The sequence below is a fragment of the Equus asinus genome, chromosome 16, assembly GCF_041296235.1.
Source record: "Equus asinus isolate D_3611 breed Donkey chromosome 16, EquAss-T2T_v2, whole genome shotgun sequence".
NCBI classification, from domain to species: domain Eukaryota; kingdom Metazoa; phylum Chordata; class Mammalia; order Perissodactyla; family Equidae; genus Equus; species Equus asinus.
The window spans coordinates 14,820,282-14,837,776 of NC_091805.1; the positions used below are offsets into that span (position 1 = coordinate 14,820,282).

General features: G+C 40.7%; 2 protein-coding genes across 17 annotated transcripts in view; both read left to right on the forward strand.

Annotated features, from left to right (window-relative positions):
• The window catches only part of MIGA1 (mitoguardin 1), a 77,605-nt gene extending 73,763 nt beyond the window's left edge, over positions 1 to 3,842 (forward strand). For all 6 annotated transcript variants that reach the window (XM_044749036.2, XM_044749033.2, XM_044749034.2 and 3 more), the window contains one exon: positions 236 to 3,842. In XM_044749036.2, coding sequence (XP_044604971.2) covers positions 236 to 299 — 64 coding nt within the window. In that variant the 3' untranslated portion in view covers positions 300 to 3,842. The remainder of the gene's footprint in view (positions 1 to 235) is intronic.
• Positions 3,843 to 10,242: 6,400 nt separating this feature from the next.
• The window catches only part of NEXN (nexilin F-actin binding protein), a 43,838-nt gene continuing 36,585 nt past the window's right edge, over positions 10,243 to 17,495 (forward strand). For 3 of the 11 annotated variants that reach the window (XM_070486653.1, XM_070486655.1, XM_070486658.1), the window contains exons 1-2: positions 10,469 to 10,629; positions 11,822 to 11,856. The gene's annotated coding sequence lies outside the window, so the exon portion shown is untranslated. Of the gene's footprint in view, positions 10,630 to 11,821; positions 11,857 to 17,495 lie in introns of all 11 variants that reach the window. The other 8 variants (XM_014849747.3, XM_044748997.2, XM_070486656.1 and 5 more) reach the window with 5 other exon arrangements.

Genomic DNA, 17,495 nt, shown 5'->3' on the forward strand with positions numbered 1-17,495 from the left:
TGAGCCCTAAAGAGGAAAAAGAACAAGTGGTATTATCCCTTATTTTAAAAAGAAAATGAGACCCAAAAAAGGTTTAATCCCTTGTTCACGGTCCTATTTCCAGTGAGATATGAAGTAGCGCTGGAACTCAGGCCCCCTGACTCCTAATTCAGTGTTTGCTACAATGTTATTAACTACTTGGATTTATATAATTTTGATCTAATAAATGCCAATTTGTTGTGTGTTCATTTTCCAGAATCAAGTTCTTTTCTTTCTCAAAGATATTTTTGACTTCGAGAAGGTGCGCTATTCCAGTATAGAGACTCTGACTGAGGACCTCATGCAGTTGCTCATTCGCCGCACTGAACTCCTGCTGGCCTATCTTGGCGCGGATGCCCTGAGGCACACGAGTGGCTGTATAAGTAGTCATGGCCATGTTGTGTCCAGTAGCCTGTTGGAAGCCAAAGTACAATAAGTACCATGAGAATCATACACTTTGAGTGTGCTATGAAATATTTTAAGGTAACTATTGATTTTGTAACATAGATTACACAGAATTGGTGGATATGGACTCAGGGAGGAAGCAAATCTAGTAAAGAGTGAGTACTTTACTTACATGGGCCGTGCTGTACTTACACAGAAGTTCTGTCATTGACTCCCTGTGTAGCGTATCCAAAGCGGCTATTTAGAATCTTTAGGTAATAATTTAAGTCGTGAAATGTATATTTTACAGAAATATTGCTTGAATTGAAGCCAGTGCTTGGGAGTTCGTCTTGAAGCTGTCTGAAATGTCCAGTATCATTCTCAAAAAGCTCTGTTTTAATGCTTTGCACCTTGAAAATGTCCACTTTAGCCAAGACCTTTGTGGCCACACGTGCAAGAGTGTATTACTCCTAGTGTCAATGAACTTAGCTGTGCTTGAAATTGTATTTTTGACTGTAAAGTCATTCATTTGTTTAGTCAAGTTTAGGCAGTAGTGATGTTTACTACGTACTGCTTACATTATGGCTTGTGCATCTGCTTGTGTAATTAAATCAAATTGTAATGGCTAGGTATCGTCATAAAACATTTAAATGAATTGACACTGAGAAGATTACAAGCTACAAATTCATATTAGATTCACTGCAGTTTCCAAATATATTACAGTTGGTCCTGTAAGTTACAATAGAGAGACTGAAGAAATTTCTTGTATCTTTCTATGGATTAGAGCATTTTTCCTTTGAATGAATATTGATTTAAAAGATAATGTTTCTAACTGTGACAGCCAATTAAAATTTTTCCTATGTAGTTTTGAGTCTGTCTCCCATCATGCGAAGATATTAATCTTGGTACCGTAAAATAATTTCTTCTTTCTCCTACAAAACTGGCTTCTAGTTATTCCCACAGAGAACTTAGCATATTGGCAATTTGTCATATTATCCCCGTAGCTTTAAAATATTCATACTTTAACTGTTAGTGAGGTTTTAAAGAAGGTTTTTTTCCCCCTCTGAATATAGAAAAAAATATTTTTTAATAGTATGGAAGTATATTTCATGTCCTTTATGATAAATGTATGAACAAATGGGTTGTTCATATGAGTAAGGTTCTTCAGAGTATATTAGCTATTTTCAGAGTTGTATTAGTTTTGTGTCTAAATTATATACCACTTATTTGGAGTGGCTGACTCACTGTATCAATGGATTGGATTTGTTGATTTTGCTCCTAAAATGGGCTTTATTCATTTTAGGAATGAGTTACCCAGAAGGATCTAAAATATATTTTTTAAAAATGCATTTTTAAAGTGCCTAGTTTCTGATTAATGAATAGAAAATGAAAAGTGGGAAAAAATCATAATCTTTTAAGGTTTTAAATTTATGTATATGCCACCTTTATGTACTGTTGGCTATAAAATATGAGATTCAGAATCTTTATGCTGTTTGCGCATGTACTGTGTTCCATAATGTGTTTATTACAGCATTGAACAATATGAAATATGCTCTAATATTTTTTGAGTATATAGCTCCTTGACTTTTCTTACATATATTCTTAACTTAGGAATTGGCTATTCATAATTCTTATTATTGATGGAAGGGTATCATTGGATATCACAGCTAAAAATTCCATTATGCAATGTTTCACTTTTTATTATCTTGTATTTTTAGCTTCTTTTTGAGGCACCACTGGCCTTGAATGATTCACACACATACACACATATACATTCCCATTATCTCATAGGCAAGACAGTTAGTGCCTATATTAATTTTTCCCTTGGGGGTCTAAAGGTTATAAGCTATGGTTTTATAAACTAAGCTGTAAGTAAACTTAATTTTTTATTTGAGGAAGATGTTGTTGGAAATCTATTTTGAAGAATTGCACTATTTAATAATGCTGCTACTACACTGGATAACTCTGGGGAATTTATTTTATCAGATCAGATGAATGGCTTCCCAGAAGGTGTTTTTTTTCTCTTTTACATTTCACCTTTAAAAAACTTGCCCATATTCAAGAGGTTGGTTTGTCAAATTTAGTGCTTGAGTTTGATTAGTTTCTGGTGAGTTCAGTAGCTACTACTTGAGTAAGATGCTTTCTTTGTGGCCTTTGACAAGAGACATGAGTGACCAAATGGAATTTCAGGGTAGTAAGAATAGAAAAAACCTCTCTATTGTAAGGGAAGAAACTTGACCTTTTTAAAAGAAACAGCTCTTAAAATTGTTTCTGACCACAGAAGAGTACTAAGACATATGTTCCAATTTCAGTTTGTCTTGAAATTGGGTTAAACAGCTAAAGCAATATTTTAAAAAACAAAAAATGATTAAACTAGTCTAGAGCCTTTTAGGATAAAACCTTATTTAACACCTTCTCTTGATAGTAGTATCAGAAAATTGCCCTTGTCACCATGAGTCCTGCCAGCCACTTCCCTATATCAATTAGAAGAGGACCTGGAATTAGTCCTGAGAAAATGGATTTTTGTCCTCCTGTTTTCTGGAGGAAAAGAGAGAAGTGTTCAGGTGATTTATATTTGGTAATTTTTTTTCTATTTTAGTTTCTCTACATTTTTGTTCAACTAAAAGGCTAGTTATTTCTTCTTGAAGGCTTACAGTATGTTTATTAAGAGTCAAAATGAGATGGTCTTTTTTAAAAGAAGACAAGTTTTTCCTACTGTTATAGTCAGCTCCAAAGAGCTTCGTCTCTCAGAAAGCAGTCTTTCTTTGCACTTTTACTATTAATTTGTTGAATTAATGACTTTGTAAAAAATATTTGCAAATGTTTTCTTGCCTTAAGATGTAACATTTTCTCCTTAAATGATTAAGGAGTGATTATTTGCATTACAAAAGAATTCTTTAGTTTATCATTCCTTTAAACTCATGAAATAGGAATGCCAAAGTAACATTTACTATACTTCTCTGTGACCGTTCAGAATCAGAAATTTTAAATTATGTTGATAACATAATTTGCTTTTATTATAATGTAAACACATATTAGGACATTATTTGGAATATACATTTCAAAGGGGTTATGAGAGTTAGGCTGAATTCAAATCTTTCGTTTTCTTGCCTGGATTCATCAAATTTAGAATCTCTGTATGTGAGACTTAAGAATTTGTATAATCTGTGATTAATGGAAATAAGGACATCCTTTCTTTGTTCCTAACAATTATATTATGTTATTGTTTTGCTTTGTTGGAGAACAACCACGTATTAGCTTTACTTGGCTGCTAACAGTAAATGTGTCTATTTCCTAAATGTAAGGACTGCGCTTATTAATTTATGGAAAAGTGAGATAATACAGTAGCAGAAAAAATAGCACCGGCTCTTTAGCCAAACTCAGCACTGTAACAGGGGTATATTTCTACTACTGCCAAATAAAACATTGATGGTACAGCCTGCTGATGTATTGAGTATTTTCTGCGATGCTTGTATGTATCTGCAAGGTCATACTTGTCTCCTCCGCCCCTACCCTCTGGGAGCTTCCAGCCTCCACGGGGCCACGTGCAGGCACGGAGAGCACACAACTGCAGCAGCATTGAAATCAAGTGTAAAAGTGTATGTTTTCATCATGTCCTAAGTGGGAGGAAAGACAGTTTTGTGATGAATAACGTCAGAGTACTTGCATTTTAATTAATAATTTAAAGTGTTTTGGTTAATAATGCTACTGAACACAATATAAGTGTATCATATTGCTGTCCGTGCCTCCGGCCCTGTGCAGACGCCCCTTCCCCACCGCTTCTTGGCCAGGGTTCAGATACAGTCAGTCAAGGGGAGGGTGCTGCCTGGACACCGCTGGAGATACCACATGGCAAGAAGGGTCTACCTGGGTATAAAAGCAGTATTTTTGATTTGGGACTTGTAATAAAGAGGTTTATGTCAGAATGATTAAATATGTACAGTATAGATAAATATATATACTTTTTAAACTATTAAGCATAAACTGAAGTACATTACTTAACAAGCAAACCATACAAATAGGAGTCGAATCTTTTCCAGCTTGCGTCTAGGCCTGGCGCTGCAGCGGGAAACAGGGTCAGCAGCTCAGTCTCATCCTCCGTGTTCTTTGTCGTCTGCCAGCCTCCTGGATCCCACTGCCTGAACTGAATGTTTGGCACTTTAAACCTCTCTCTGCATTTTTCTGTATGTTTGAAATTCCTTTCTACAAGCCTCTCAGTGTCCTCTTACACCCTTTGGAGGCTTTGCTGGAAATCTCGATCACCTCGCTTGGTTAATCCATGGTCTTCTGTTCTTATGCCGCTTTTGACTTCTGTTTTTCATGTGGTGTTTCTTCCTATGCCCTGTATTCTGCCATCTTTTACCTGCCACTTCTCTTCCTTTAATCTCTCTCTCCTTGTGCTACTGACATCTTTGATCAGGCTGAGCTTCTTTTTTTGTTTTTTTCCTGCCTCTGAACAGTGAAAAGTAACCATCGTTTGGGTAGGGAAGGACTGAATTCCAGTAGAGGAAAAAAAGGAAAGCTTCCTTCTATGACACTTTTTATTCTTTACTTAGAAGCCACAGCAAAGCAACTGGTACATCAAATACCACCTCAAGTTTGCTTTTAACTGGTTCTTATGTGTCACAAAAGCCTTTCACAAAGTACATTTATATATAGGAAATTCCAGAACTTTTATAATTTGCTGTGTTTGAAATAATACCACAATATTGAATATAGAGAAGCACTTTGACATTTGAAAGCCCTGGAAATATAGGACTTTCAGAACTTTGCTAATTCTTGTATTTAATAACGCTCCGTGAGAGAATAGGCCCTGGGACTTCAAAAAGGACTGGCTGCTTCATGTGGTAGAAGATGGATAATAAAAAAAGTAGGTTAAAGCAGGTGTATTTGTTATCTTTTGTTGTGTAACAAGTCATCCCAAAATTTAGCAACTTGAAACAACAAACACTATTGGACACTGTTTCTGAGGGTTGAGAACCCAGGAATGGCTGGTTCTAGGGGTTCTGGCTTCGGGTCTGTCCCAAGATCGCAGTCATCTGAAGGCTGGGCTAAGGGAGCAAGATTTACCCAAGATTTGCGCACTCATGTGGCTGTCAGGGGGCTTTCGGTCTTTGCCACGTGGGCCTCTTAACAGAGCTGCCTGAGTATCTTTAAAACATGGCAACTGGCTTCTCCCAGAGTGAGTAATCCAAGAGAAATCAAGGCAAAAGACACAGTATCTTTTATAACCTAGACTTGGAAGTGACATACCATCCCTGTGCCACATTCTGTTGGTCACACAGACCAACCCTGACACAACATGGGAGGAGATTACGCGAGGGTGTGAATACCAGGAGGAAGGATCATTTGGGGTCATCTTGGTGGATGGACACCACAGCAGAGAATAGTAATAAATTATATGTAGATCAGGTAGACGTTTTAATTTTAAATGAATAAGTGCACGTTCTTTGGCCAATCTTTTGGTGTAATCAAGGCCTTTTCTTGGAGCATGGATCCACTTGGTATTCCAAATATCTTTGTTGCATAAATTACACCTCTAAATCATCATCTGGGATTTCCAGCTTCCTTTACTTAAAGAAAAAAAGTTTACATGAAAAGCAGTGTGTGCTGACTCCCTTTAGATTTTTATAATTTTGAGCCCAATCTTTTACAGTTGTCTTCCCCACACCTAGCTTGATGGTAATTTTGTAGCCTTTATCGAGTCTTCAAAGCATTCAATTTGACTTTTATAAAAACTATAACTTTCTTTTTGCCTTTATATTTCTTCCTTTTTTGTAATGTTTATGTAATTTCAGTAACATGCAACTGATATACTCAAGTTTGAGAACAAACCCAACTGATTCATGATACTTATACAAGGGTTGTTTATGCAAATTGGCAAACCTTGGGTTTCTAATACTCTTCCTGAACGTAGCATGTCCAACGCTGATCTGACCACACCAGCCCGACCCTCCTCCTAGTCCTTCTCATCCCAGTAAAGGACAACTCCCTTCTTCCAGTTCCTCAGGCCAAAAACTTCTCCTCACACCTCACATTCAATCTGTTACCAAAATCCTACCAGTTGTACTTAGAAAATGTACCAAGAAAACAAAATGTGCCAAGCGTTTCCTACCACCTTCTCAGCTCTCGCCTCGGTCCAGGCTCACACGACCTGCCCTCCTGGTTATTTTGGACGCCTCCTGATTGATCTCACTCTTCAGTTAGTTTATTTGCAGCACATCAGCCAGAATGAACATGTTCACAGTATGTCAGATCATGTCACTACTTTGTTCAAAGTCCACCCATGCCTGCCCTTCTAACTCAGAGTAAACGCCACAGCCCTCGCAGCGCTGGGCAGGCCTCCGCTGTGTCCCCTGCCCCATCCACTTCCTGTTATTCCAGCTTTGCCCACTCAGCTTCACCCACACAAGCCTCCTTGCTCTTCTAGAACATGGCAGACAGGATCCTTTTTGGGGCCTTTGGACCCCTCCCTGGACCACACTTCCCCCAGATGTCTCCAGGTGTTTACACGGCTTGTATTTACAGGCATCTCCAGGCATTTACTAGCTCACTGCCTCACTATCCTCAAGACTTACTCACATGAGCCTTTCCCTAGCCATTGCATCTAAAAGTACAATATCCACCCACCCCAGGCCCAGCAGTCCTGCTTCCCTGCTCTGCCTTATCCGTACTGCCTGTCACTAAGTACTACACAGTTTATTTGCTTACTGTCTGCCCTCTTCCACTAGAATCTATGTTCCCTGATGGCAGAGCTTTTTATTTCTTTTGTCACTCTGTATCCTCAGTATCTAGAACTGAATATTTATTGAATGGATGATGAATGAATGTTGAATTGGTGGGAGAAGAAGTAGGCCTTTCATGCTGTGGGTAGCTATCAGAGTTTTATAGGAAGAATGGAGAGCTTTGTTCAATCTGGTGAATCCGTTGAGTGGATATCAGCTAAGAGAGCTTGTACGCACTTCTTTAAATTGTAAAAATACATGTATAATTATAATTGATAAGTGTAGGGAGGAAAAGGGTGGAATGAGAATTTATAATAGGGGGGACTGACATAGACTGGGGTGAAAGGAAAGCTTCTCTGAGAAAGCAACATTTTTTTTTTTTTGAGGAAGATTAGCCCTGAGCTAACATCTGCCAATCCTCCTCTTTTTTTTTTGCTGAGGAAGATTGGCCCTGAGCTAACATCTGTGCCCATTTTCCCCTATTTTTATATGTGGGAAGCCTGCCACAGCATGGCTTGGTAAGTGGTGTGTAGGTCTGTGCCTGGGATCCAAAGTGGAGTGTGTGAACTTAACCCCTACGCCACAGGGCTGGCCCTAAGAAAGCAACATTTAAGCGGACAGCAAAGGCATACGTGGAAGTTAGGTTGGTGAAGAGTGGGGGAAAGGATTTCATGCAGAGTGAACAGCTTGTGCAAAGGCCCTGCAGCCAGAATGACCATGGGAATTTCCAAGAACTGAAGAAGGTCAAGGTGATAGTATTGAAGGAAGCAGGGGCAAGCTAGATCATCCAGGCCACCTATCACTATCTTGTATTAGAATAAGTTTAAATAGCTGTTTCAATGACCAATCTAGAACTTTTCTCTAATTGAAAAATGAATGGCTTACACTTATTTATTTATTTTTTTGCTGGGAAAGATTCGCCCTGAGCTAACATCTGTTGCCAATCTTCCTCTTATTTTTTTTTCTCTCCCTAAAGCCCCAGCACATAGTCGTATATTCTAGTTGTGAGTCCTTCTAGTTCTTCTATGTGAGCCACCACAGCATGGCTACTGACAGACAGGTGGCAGTTGCGAGCCCAGGTGTGGAGCCTGGCCAGGGCACTGAACTTTAACCACTAGGCCATCAGGGCTGGCTTGGCTTACACGTCTTAGAAGAATTTCCATCCTGAGTAAACGGTGTATGGCGATGGGGTGGAGAAGAAAAGTTATAGTTAAGAGCAGAAGGCCTTTTCAACATCCCTGAAAATATGATCTGAGTACCACTGTCCAGGGCTGCAAGCGGGAAGTGGTTGACACTGGTGTATCTGTGTGGATGCTAGTTCAACTTTTAATTAATTAATTTCATTTTCTGCACGCAGTGAAGAATCGAAGATCTCCCCCACTGGAAAAATGCCCCCTCTGGGTGAGCGTTTCAGGTTTTAACGTGGATTGTCTGATGGGTTCAGTTGACAGGCTGGTGGGCCAGGTGGAAAAGGTCGTGGCGGCTAACCTCCGGAGATATTTTATGTAGTTTTAGGAAGACCAGAGATGATTTGCCTTCAATTAAGGAAAAGTGGAAGATTATATAAATATCATTTTCTTTTATTCCTCCTCCTTCCTGTCCTTCTTCCACTTTTCTCTATCAACCACTCTTTTTTTTTTAATCTTTTTTTTTTATTGAGTTATTGATAGGTTACAATCTTGTGAAATTTCAGTTGTACATTAATGTTTGTCAGTCGTGTTGTAGGTGCACCACTTCACCCTTTGTGCCCACCCCCCACCCCACCTTTCCCCTGGTATCCACTAAACTGTTCTTGGTCCATAGTTTTAAATTCCTCATATGAGTGGAGTCATACACAGATTATCTTTCTCTCGCTGGCTTATTTCACTTAACATAATTCTCTCAAGGTCCATCCATGTTATTGCAAATGGAATGATTTTGTTCTGTTTTGCAGCTGAGTAGTATTCCATTGTATATATGTACCACATCTTCTTTATCCATTCGTCTGTTGATGGGCACTTAGGTTGCTTCCACGTCTTGGCTATTGTAAACAGTGCTGCAATAAACATTGGGGTGCACAGGACTTTTGGGATTGCTGACTTCAGGCTCTTTGGATAAATACCCAGTAGTGGGATGGCTGGATCGTATGGTAGTTCTATTTTTAGTTTTTTGAGGAATCTCCATACTGTTTTCCATAGTGGCTGCACCAGTTTGCATTCCCACCAGCAGTGTATGAGGGTTCCTTTTTCTCCACAACCTCTCCAACATTTGTTGCTATTAGTTTTAGATATTTTTGTCATTCTAACGGGTGTAAGGTGATATCTTAGTGTGGTTTTGATTTGCATTTCCCTGATGATCAGCGATGATGAGCATCTTTTCATGTGCCTATTGACCATCAGTATATCTTCTTTGGAGAAATGTCTGTTCATGTCTCCAGCCCATTTTTTGATTGGGTTGTTTGATGTTTTGTGGTTGAGTTGCGAGAGTTCTTTATATATTAAGGATATTAAGCCTTTGTCAGATATATGACTTGCAAATATTTTTTCCCAGTTAGTGGGTTGTTTTTTTGTTTCAATCCTGTTTTCATTTGCCTTGAAGAAGCTCTTTAATCTGATGAAGTCCCATTTGTTTATTCTTTCTATTGTTTCCCTTCTCTGAGAAGGCATGGTGTCCGAAAAGATCCTTTTAATACTGATGTCAAAGAGTGTACTGCCTACGTTTTCTTCCAGAAGCCTTATGGTTTCAGGTCTCACCTTTAGGTCTTTAATCCATTTTGAGTTTATTTTGGTGAATGGTGAAAAAGAATGGTCAATTTTCATTCTTTTACATGTCTATCAACCACTCTTTGGAGTTAAAAGCAGAGCCAAGAAAAGGAGAGCAACAGAGAGATGAAGTGGTACCCTGACTGCTGCCCTCGCTCTCAGCAAGAAAAGAGAAGTAGGCCCAAGTAGGCCCAAGGGGAAAATAAGGTAGTGGCTTGGCCTCTTGGTTAGAAACCAGAACTGGTAGAGTAGCCGAGAAATGGGCCCCAGGGCAAACCAGCCGTAGGTCGCGGGGAGCCAGCTCAAGCCTGTTTATGAATCCCATTTCAGTATCACTCCTTCCCCGTCCCTGGCCCCTGCCGGGAGGTGGAGGCAGACTTAGGGGAGGGGGTCAGCGACCCAGAGCCGGGCAACAGGCGGGTCCCGGCGGAAAGTTGGCAGCCACCGCCCCCTCGGCCGCCCTGCTCCTCGACTCTCCACCCTCCCCGGGCGATACGGCGGAGGTGGGGGTTGGGGAACTGGCCTTGTGTTTTGGAACAGCTGCAGCCGGCGCTGGGCCCGCCTGGAATGCGGGAACAGGCTGCGCACCAGGACTTTTATGGAAACTTGCTGTCGGAGACGGCGGCGGCGGCGGCGGCGGCAGCCAGAGAGCTCCCGGCGGCGGCGGTCGGAGCGCGCAGACCCCTGCCCACCGCCAGGCGCAGCACGCGCGCAGCCTCTCCGCGCAACCAGGACGCTCGCGGGTCGCGGGCCGCTGGCGGGTGAGAGGAGTCGGGGGAACGCGGGGCGGGGGCGGCGGAGACGGAGGTGTCGGGTCCCCGCGGGCGGGGCGGGGCTGCAGGGCGACGCTCCCGATCGCCGGCTGCGGGCCGGGCTCTGCCGCAGCCCCGGAGCGCGCCAGGCTCCGTCCCGCTGGGGCCCCGCGCTGCTCCCGCGCCCGAGCGAACCGGCCCTCGGAGCCCGTCCTGCGGGCTCGGCGGGGTGCGGACCGGGTCTGCCTCGCTGTCTCTGCATTCACCGGCCTCCGGCTTCGGGGTGGCTTCCCTGCCCCGGTCCCCTTTCTGCTCCGCTTGCGCCCCGTCTGTTGAGTTTCGGGTGCTTCCTCGACTCCTGCAGGGGAAGAGCCCTCCGTGAGCGGAGCGGGTGCCGGGCCCTTTGCTCTACCCTTGGGGTCTGGGTAAAGTTCAAGGTGGTCCCACCACGTGCCCCGGCGCCGTTGCCGTCTCCGCCGGGCTGCCTGTGATTTTCAATCATTCTTGATCTGTCCCTGTGGAGGCTGGGGAGTGAAATGTGACAACAGCCTATCATCTACCCTCTCCCTCCAAACGGTTTTTTCGCGATTCTGTCTGAGGTGGGATGTTGGGGGTTGTGCAACTTCAGCTGGAAGTTGGAGTGAATAATGTAGTCACCTCTTGAGACCTCCCTTGTGTATATTTTTGAAAACGCCAAGCCATTCCAACTGTGTTTGTAGACGGTGAAACGGTCTGCAAATGCTAAACACATATTATTGGCATTTGTAAAGAAAATAACCAGTTGGAGAGGTTAGCTGATTATTGCAATAGCTTCGAGGTCTTCATTTTATATTTATTTAAGGTCCGTAACATGAACAAAGAGAGTTGGAAGGGGGCGGGGATGGGGGAGGGAGGGGGACAGGCCAACAAGGTAAAAATAGCATAAGGATATGTCCTAACAAAATGTCTGTCCTTGGGAAAGAGGCAGGTGCAGAAAAGAAGCAGCCATAATAAGAAAGAAATTAGTTCCATGAGCGAAGCAATGGGAGCATCATTCATCAGCTAAATTTTGTTAATGAATTCATGTAACGGGCCCATTGGCCCGCGAGTCACAACATAACTATGTGTTGGGTAGTATGATTAAATAAACTTAAGTATTTATACCATCTTAGTCACACGTCACTGAGTGAACCACGTTATTTGCCCCCCAATCCTTTTACAGGTTAAATCGCTGCCGTAAGAAAACTCCGAATACACGTAAGTCTGTGACATTCTTTTGAGTTTTGAGCAATGGTAAGGTGGAAAAATGCATAATTAATCAAACTGAGGGACAGGGTTTTGGGGAGGCCTATTTAGTATAAATGGACTTTGGTATTTAATGTACTTAGTTAAGATTCCTCTTGACAGCCAGTAGCCCCTTATTTTTGAAGATATTTTGTATTTTGACTGGAATAATTTTTTTTAATGTAAGCAATTCTGTATTTTATAGGCAACAACTCCTGTATAGAGCTCTAAGGGAAAACCACAACAAAATTCTTTTAAATCCAGTTTCCCTCAATACGGTATTGATGTAATTCAGTTTTAATAGAAGATTCACACTTTTAAATCCATTTTAAGCTGAAATGTAGTGAATAGCAGTTTTTCCTGCCCACCTTACATTGGTATCTGTGCTATTTTTGAAAATTTGATATGTAAGACTGATCATTGTCAAAATGTATGTCATCTTGAGATGCCTATATTTAGCATCAACCAAGGAAGGCATTATCTAGGTTTTTGAACAGTATTTTTCCCCTGAAATTACACTTGAAGTATTTAGGTTAGGGTTTCATTTGTGAAGAGAATGAAAACTGAATACGTATATTTGGAAGAGATTAATTGGGGATTTAGATTGCTTAGAACTCGACTGGCCTGAAATGACATACTTCATTTAGGAAAATAAATAAAACCTACTATCTTTGAAACACCCTAAAGGCAAATTAAAGCATTGTTTAAATAAAGACTCATGCCTAAAAGGCAACAAACAATGCAGTAAACGTAGAAAAGTACATCGCAGATGGCAGATGTCTCCAAGCTTTTACAGAAGAGAGGCCTTAGTATGTTTTACAGTGTGTAGGCCACGCACACACAGAAAACGCCTTGGTAGTCTGCTTTATAATTTAGAGGGGAAATGACCTACAACATTCTTAACTTTCTGTTCTTATTTGATTACTCTGTGGTCATTTCTTTCTTTCATGTTCTCTTTCTTCTGGTTTTATAATTGCAAAATTAGGTATTATTTACAAACCTGGAATTGGGATTGTTATATTTTCTTTTTCTATTTAAATATTCAGAGCATAGTTTGGCTTGAATTATGGTAGTATACTTTCTACACTCTGGAGGGGTGGATTTATACCCAGAAATCCAACTTATTTAACTCTTAGTCAAATTTGTTTTTTATTATAAAGTTAATACCACCATATTATATATATGGTTAAAAATTACAGAGAATGGGGGACAGGCCCAGTCGCTCAGCAGTTAAGTGCACAGGTTATGCTTTGGTGGCCCTGAGTTTGCCGGTTCGGATCCCAGGTGCGGACATGGCACTGCTCATCAAGCCATGCTGTGGTAGGCATCCTGCATATAAAGTAGAGGAAGATGGGCACGGATGTTAGCTCATGGCCAGTCTTCCTCAGCAAAAAGAGGAGGATTGGCGGCAGATGTTAGCTCAGGGCTAATCTTCCTCAAAAGAAAGAAAAGTTATAGAGAATGGAAAAGGGGCTCTCAAAATCCGACACATCTGTTAATATTCTGATAGATTTCCTTCTTTTCCTGATGCATAGGATTTTTTTTTTGAGTTGCCAGATCTCAGCGAGGCTACCTGTGTGAAAGCATCTGATACATCTGCCATCCATTAAGTGTTCAATAGCTGGTTCTTTTTCTGCCCTCTCCTCCTTTTTTTCCGTCTTGTCATCTCTTCCTTTTTGATCTCCGATTAGAAGACAGGGAGGTTGGGGCTCCCTCGGCTGGGTTTTGAAGTTAGTGAAATTTGACTTCCACCTTCTTTCTGTGCCTCTTTCCCGTCCTTTCCTCCCCTTTGACTCTGCCTCCCTCTTTCTGGCCAAAATAGGCCTCCCCTTTGTCTTTTTCCATTTTCTCAGTGCTGTCTGTTCATTTAGATCAAGGGCCACAAATTGGCAGCCAAAAAGCCACTTTCAGCCGCAGACATACGTAAAAACTTGTACATTTTATATTAAAATATGGATTTCTAGCCTTTCTTGAAAAATTGAAAGATCTTGATAAAACTGGATCCACATTTCTGCATAGCAACAATACCCTGGATCTAAGTAGTGGCTCCCCCCTCAGACGGGGCACACACTCTCATTTTGACACAGTCTCCAACGTTCCCTATTGTTTTACAACTAGTCATCACTCATTTCCCTTACCTGTCAATTCTGCTATGTAACATTAACTTACATTACATTTGCAGTACCTGAGCCCGCACACTTGAGTATGCACTTGAGTCCCTGATCTAAGTGTTACGGCAAATCTGAAGTCGGGATATGATGGGAAGTCCACTGGACTTGGCATCAGGAACCTGGACTTCCAGTGTCTTACATACCTCTTGGTTAGCAATCCTTCTCTTAAATGATGTGATCATGGGAATGGGAAGAGGAGGTTAACATTCCTGGACACTAATTGCTAGTGTCAATTTGAGCTGGAAGGGACCATGTATTTCTAACTAAGACAAATAAAATATTTTAACTGTTGAGATTTTAAAAAGCACAGGGGAGATAGTTCTGGGAAAAAAATCTTTCCTAGGAACCCTTAAATAATCCTCCTCCCTCGCCGTCTTAGAAGCATTCAGGAGAGTTTTTGCGACGCCTAGAGATTGGTCCTAAAGAAGAGCTAACCGCTGACCTTCCTCTGCCTCCTCACCCCACCCGCTTGTTTGGAGCCAGAGGCCTGGGGCTTCCCAGTCCCAGCTGTGTCCTTCATCGCAAAGCTGTCTTCCACTTGCAGAGGGTGAGGAGACCAGCTCCTCCATGGACGACCACGTCCATTAGCTTGGGAAGCCAACTTCCTAAAGCCCGGAATGTCTGGTTTTTCGTGATATCTAGTTTAATGTAAACCTGCTCCATTTTATTTTATTTTCTATTATTCATTCATTCATGCATCCTCATCATCAGCCCTTGTTTTGGAGATTTCAATCATAAGCTTTACTTGGGCTGATTTTGGATTAGTTTTCTTGTTGCCTCTTTGTCATTCATCCACTCTATCAAATATGAATTGAGCTTGTACTGTGTCCTAGTTGTTGTGTGAGACAGTAAAGATAAAGAATGGAGTAGAACACAGTGCTTACCTTTCAGAGGCTCATGGTATGGTGAATCCTCTTTGAAAAATAGTCACATGAATGCAAAATATTATAGATTATTAATACAGAAGAATGTCAAGGAAGCTTGAAAATAAGGTTCTTGGTTATCAGGGAAGAATTGTGTATTGGCAGGAGAAAACAAATCTTACTATTTCTGATGGGTAAAATTGGATGTAATTTCATGTTTTTGAATTGTGATCAGATTTTGTAATATAAATTTTAAAGTATAAGGTTAAAACCCTCATTAATTAAATGTAATAGTTACATTATATTTAAATTTACATTTCTTGTACAAGTGAAAAATGATAAAAATTTAGGCTATTTTATGAAGTTCAAAACAATGTTGTTTGTTCCAACGACTGTAAAGAGGTAGGTTTTAACACTTACTTGTAGTATACGGTGAAGTGTTCTGTCTAAAACCTTCTTAAAATTTGAGACAAAGAATTTACTTGAGTTTAATGAAATGCAGATTTAAAGCTGTCACTGTCTTGAGAATTCTGTTCTCCTTGAAAAAGGAGATAATACATTAACACAATAAAACAGTTCATTATAAAGGATGTAGAGGTAGGATTTAAAATTCTTTTCTTGTTCCTGAGTTATTTGCTGTCTTGAAATATTTGAATTGCAAATCTAAAAAAGTCAAGGAAAATTAATTAAATTTAGAAAATTTAGAGGTCAAACAGGTTCAATGAAATTCTAGAACAGAAACATTAGCATGCATATTTTAAGATAGATCTGTTGTACTTAATATTATATTCTACTGTGAGACTTACATCTTGTCTCACAGCCTGAGCTTCATACCTTAATATTCACCCTGGAAATTATTTTATAACAGCCCAAAAGTATATCCTGTTCTTGAAACATATTTTATCAGGCCATTAAGTCATTTTCAAAAACTTCTGGAAGTCTGTCTCACTAATTGCTATGCCAGTTGTTACCAATGTTAGTATTACCATTGGGCATATTTTATATATATATATATATATATATGTATATATATAAAATGTTTCGTATTCTTAAATTAGGTAAAAAATGGAGAATGCTAGAGGGAAATGAGTAGTTAATTAAAAGTCAAGAAACCTGGAGTCTACTTCCTTCTTCTGCTACTGAACAACTTGCAGCCTCGGATAAGTCAGCGAATCTCTCTGTGCTTCTCATTTTTTCATGTGATGAATGAAGCTGGTTGGACTAAGTGATCTTTTAGTCCTTAGATGATGAGTCCTAAAAATCCATGATTCTTCATCATGTATGACCAGACCCCACATGTAACTCTGACAGGTAGTAAAACCTGTTCAAAACTGAACTCATTTTCTGACCCCTCAAACATGCTTTTAAATTTAATCTCAATAAATGGTAACCCTGTCCACCCATTTGCTCAAACTAGAAACCTGGAGTTAATTCTTTTTTTAAATATTGGCACCTAAGCTAACAACTATTGCCGATCTTCTTTTCTTTTTTTTCTGCTTTTTCTCCCCAAATCCCCCGGTACATAGTTGTATATTTCAGTTGTGGGTCCTTCTGGTTGTGGCATGTGGGATGCCATCTCAGCGTGGCCTGACAAGGGTGCCATGTCTGCGCCCAGGATCTGATCCAGCGAAACCCCAGGCCGTCGAAGTGGAGCAGGTGAATTCAACCACTTGGCCACGGGGCCGGCCCCTGGAGTTAATTCTTGACATTATTCCTTTCTTCACCTCTCCCCTCCAAATCTAACTGGCCAAAGTTCTTACGATATTGCCTCCACTACAATGTCAGTTCCCTAGAGGCCGAGACTTTGTCTTTTTGTTCATGGTGATCTCTCCACAGCCTAGGATAGGGCCTGGCATAGAGTAGGAGCTTAATAAATACTTGTTAAATAAATGGATGAATGGGTCACTATTCCTGTCAATTCCACTTCTAAGGTGTCTCCTCCAACTTTTCATTCCTAATGCCACTCTTACTTCAGGCACTCATCTTCCCTCTGTATTTGTCCTCCTCCTTGTAGTCTTTCCCCATTTCACTCCAATTTTCTGCACTGCTATCGGAGTCTCTTTCTTCTTTCTAGAATGCATACCAGATTAAGTCACATTCCTGCTTAAAAATCCTTTGCTGGCTCCCCCTTGCCTATAGGATCAAGTCTAAACTTTTTCTTAATGTGGCGTTTAGGAATCTTCCCAGTCTGTGCCCAGCCTGTCTTTCTAGTTTTACCGTCGATTCGCTGGACAACTTACAGCTCCCCAAATTTGCAGTGGATCATCAGACATTGGTGTTTTTGCTCATGTTGCTTTGTTTCCCTGGATGCCCTTACCCGCTTTTCTACTTTATGAAATCTTGCTTATCCTTCAAGGTCTAAATCAAATGTCACCATCTCTGTGTAACCTTCCTTAACCCCAGCTCCCTGATTAACCCTTCCATAGTCTTTTCCATGACTTTTCCATGTTTCTTTAACCGTGTGTATATGCTGCTATTATAGCACCTACTACTTTGTATTATAATTACTTGTGGTCCCATCTGTTTCTCCCTAGAAAGCAACTTGATTTCAAAGGCTATCTCATACATTGTATATCCC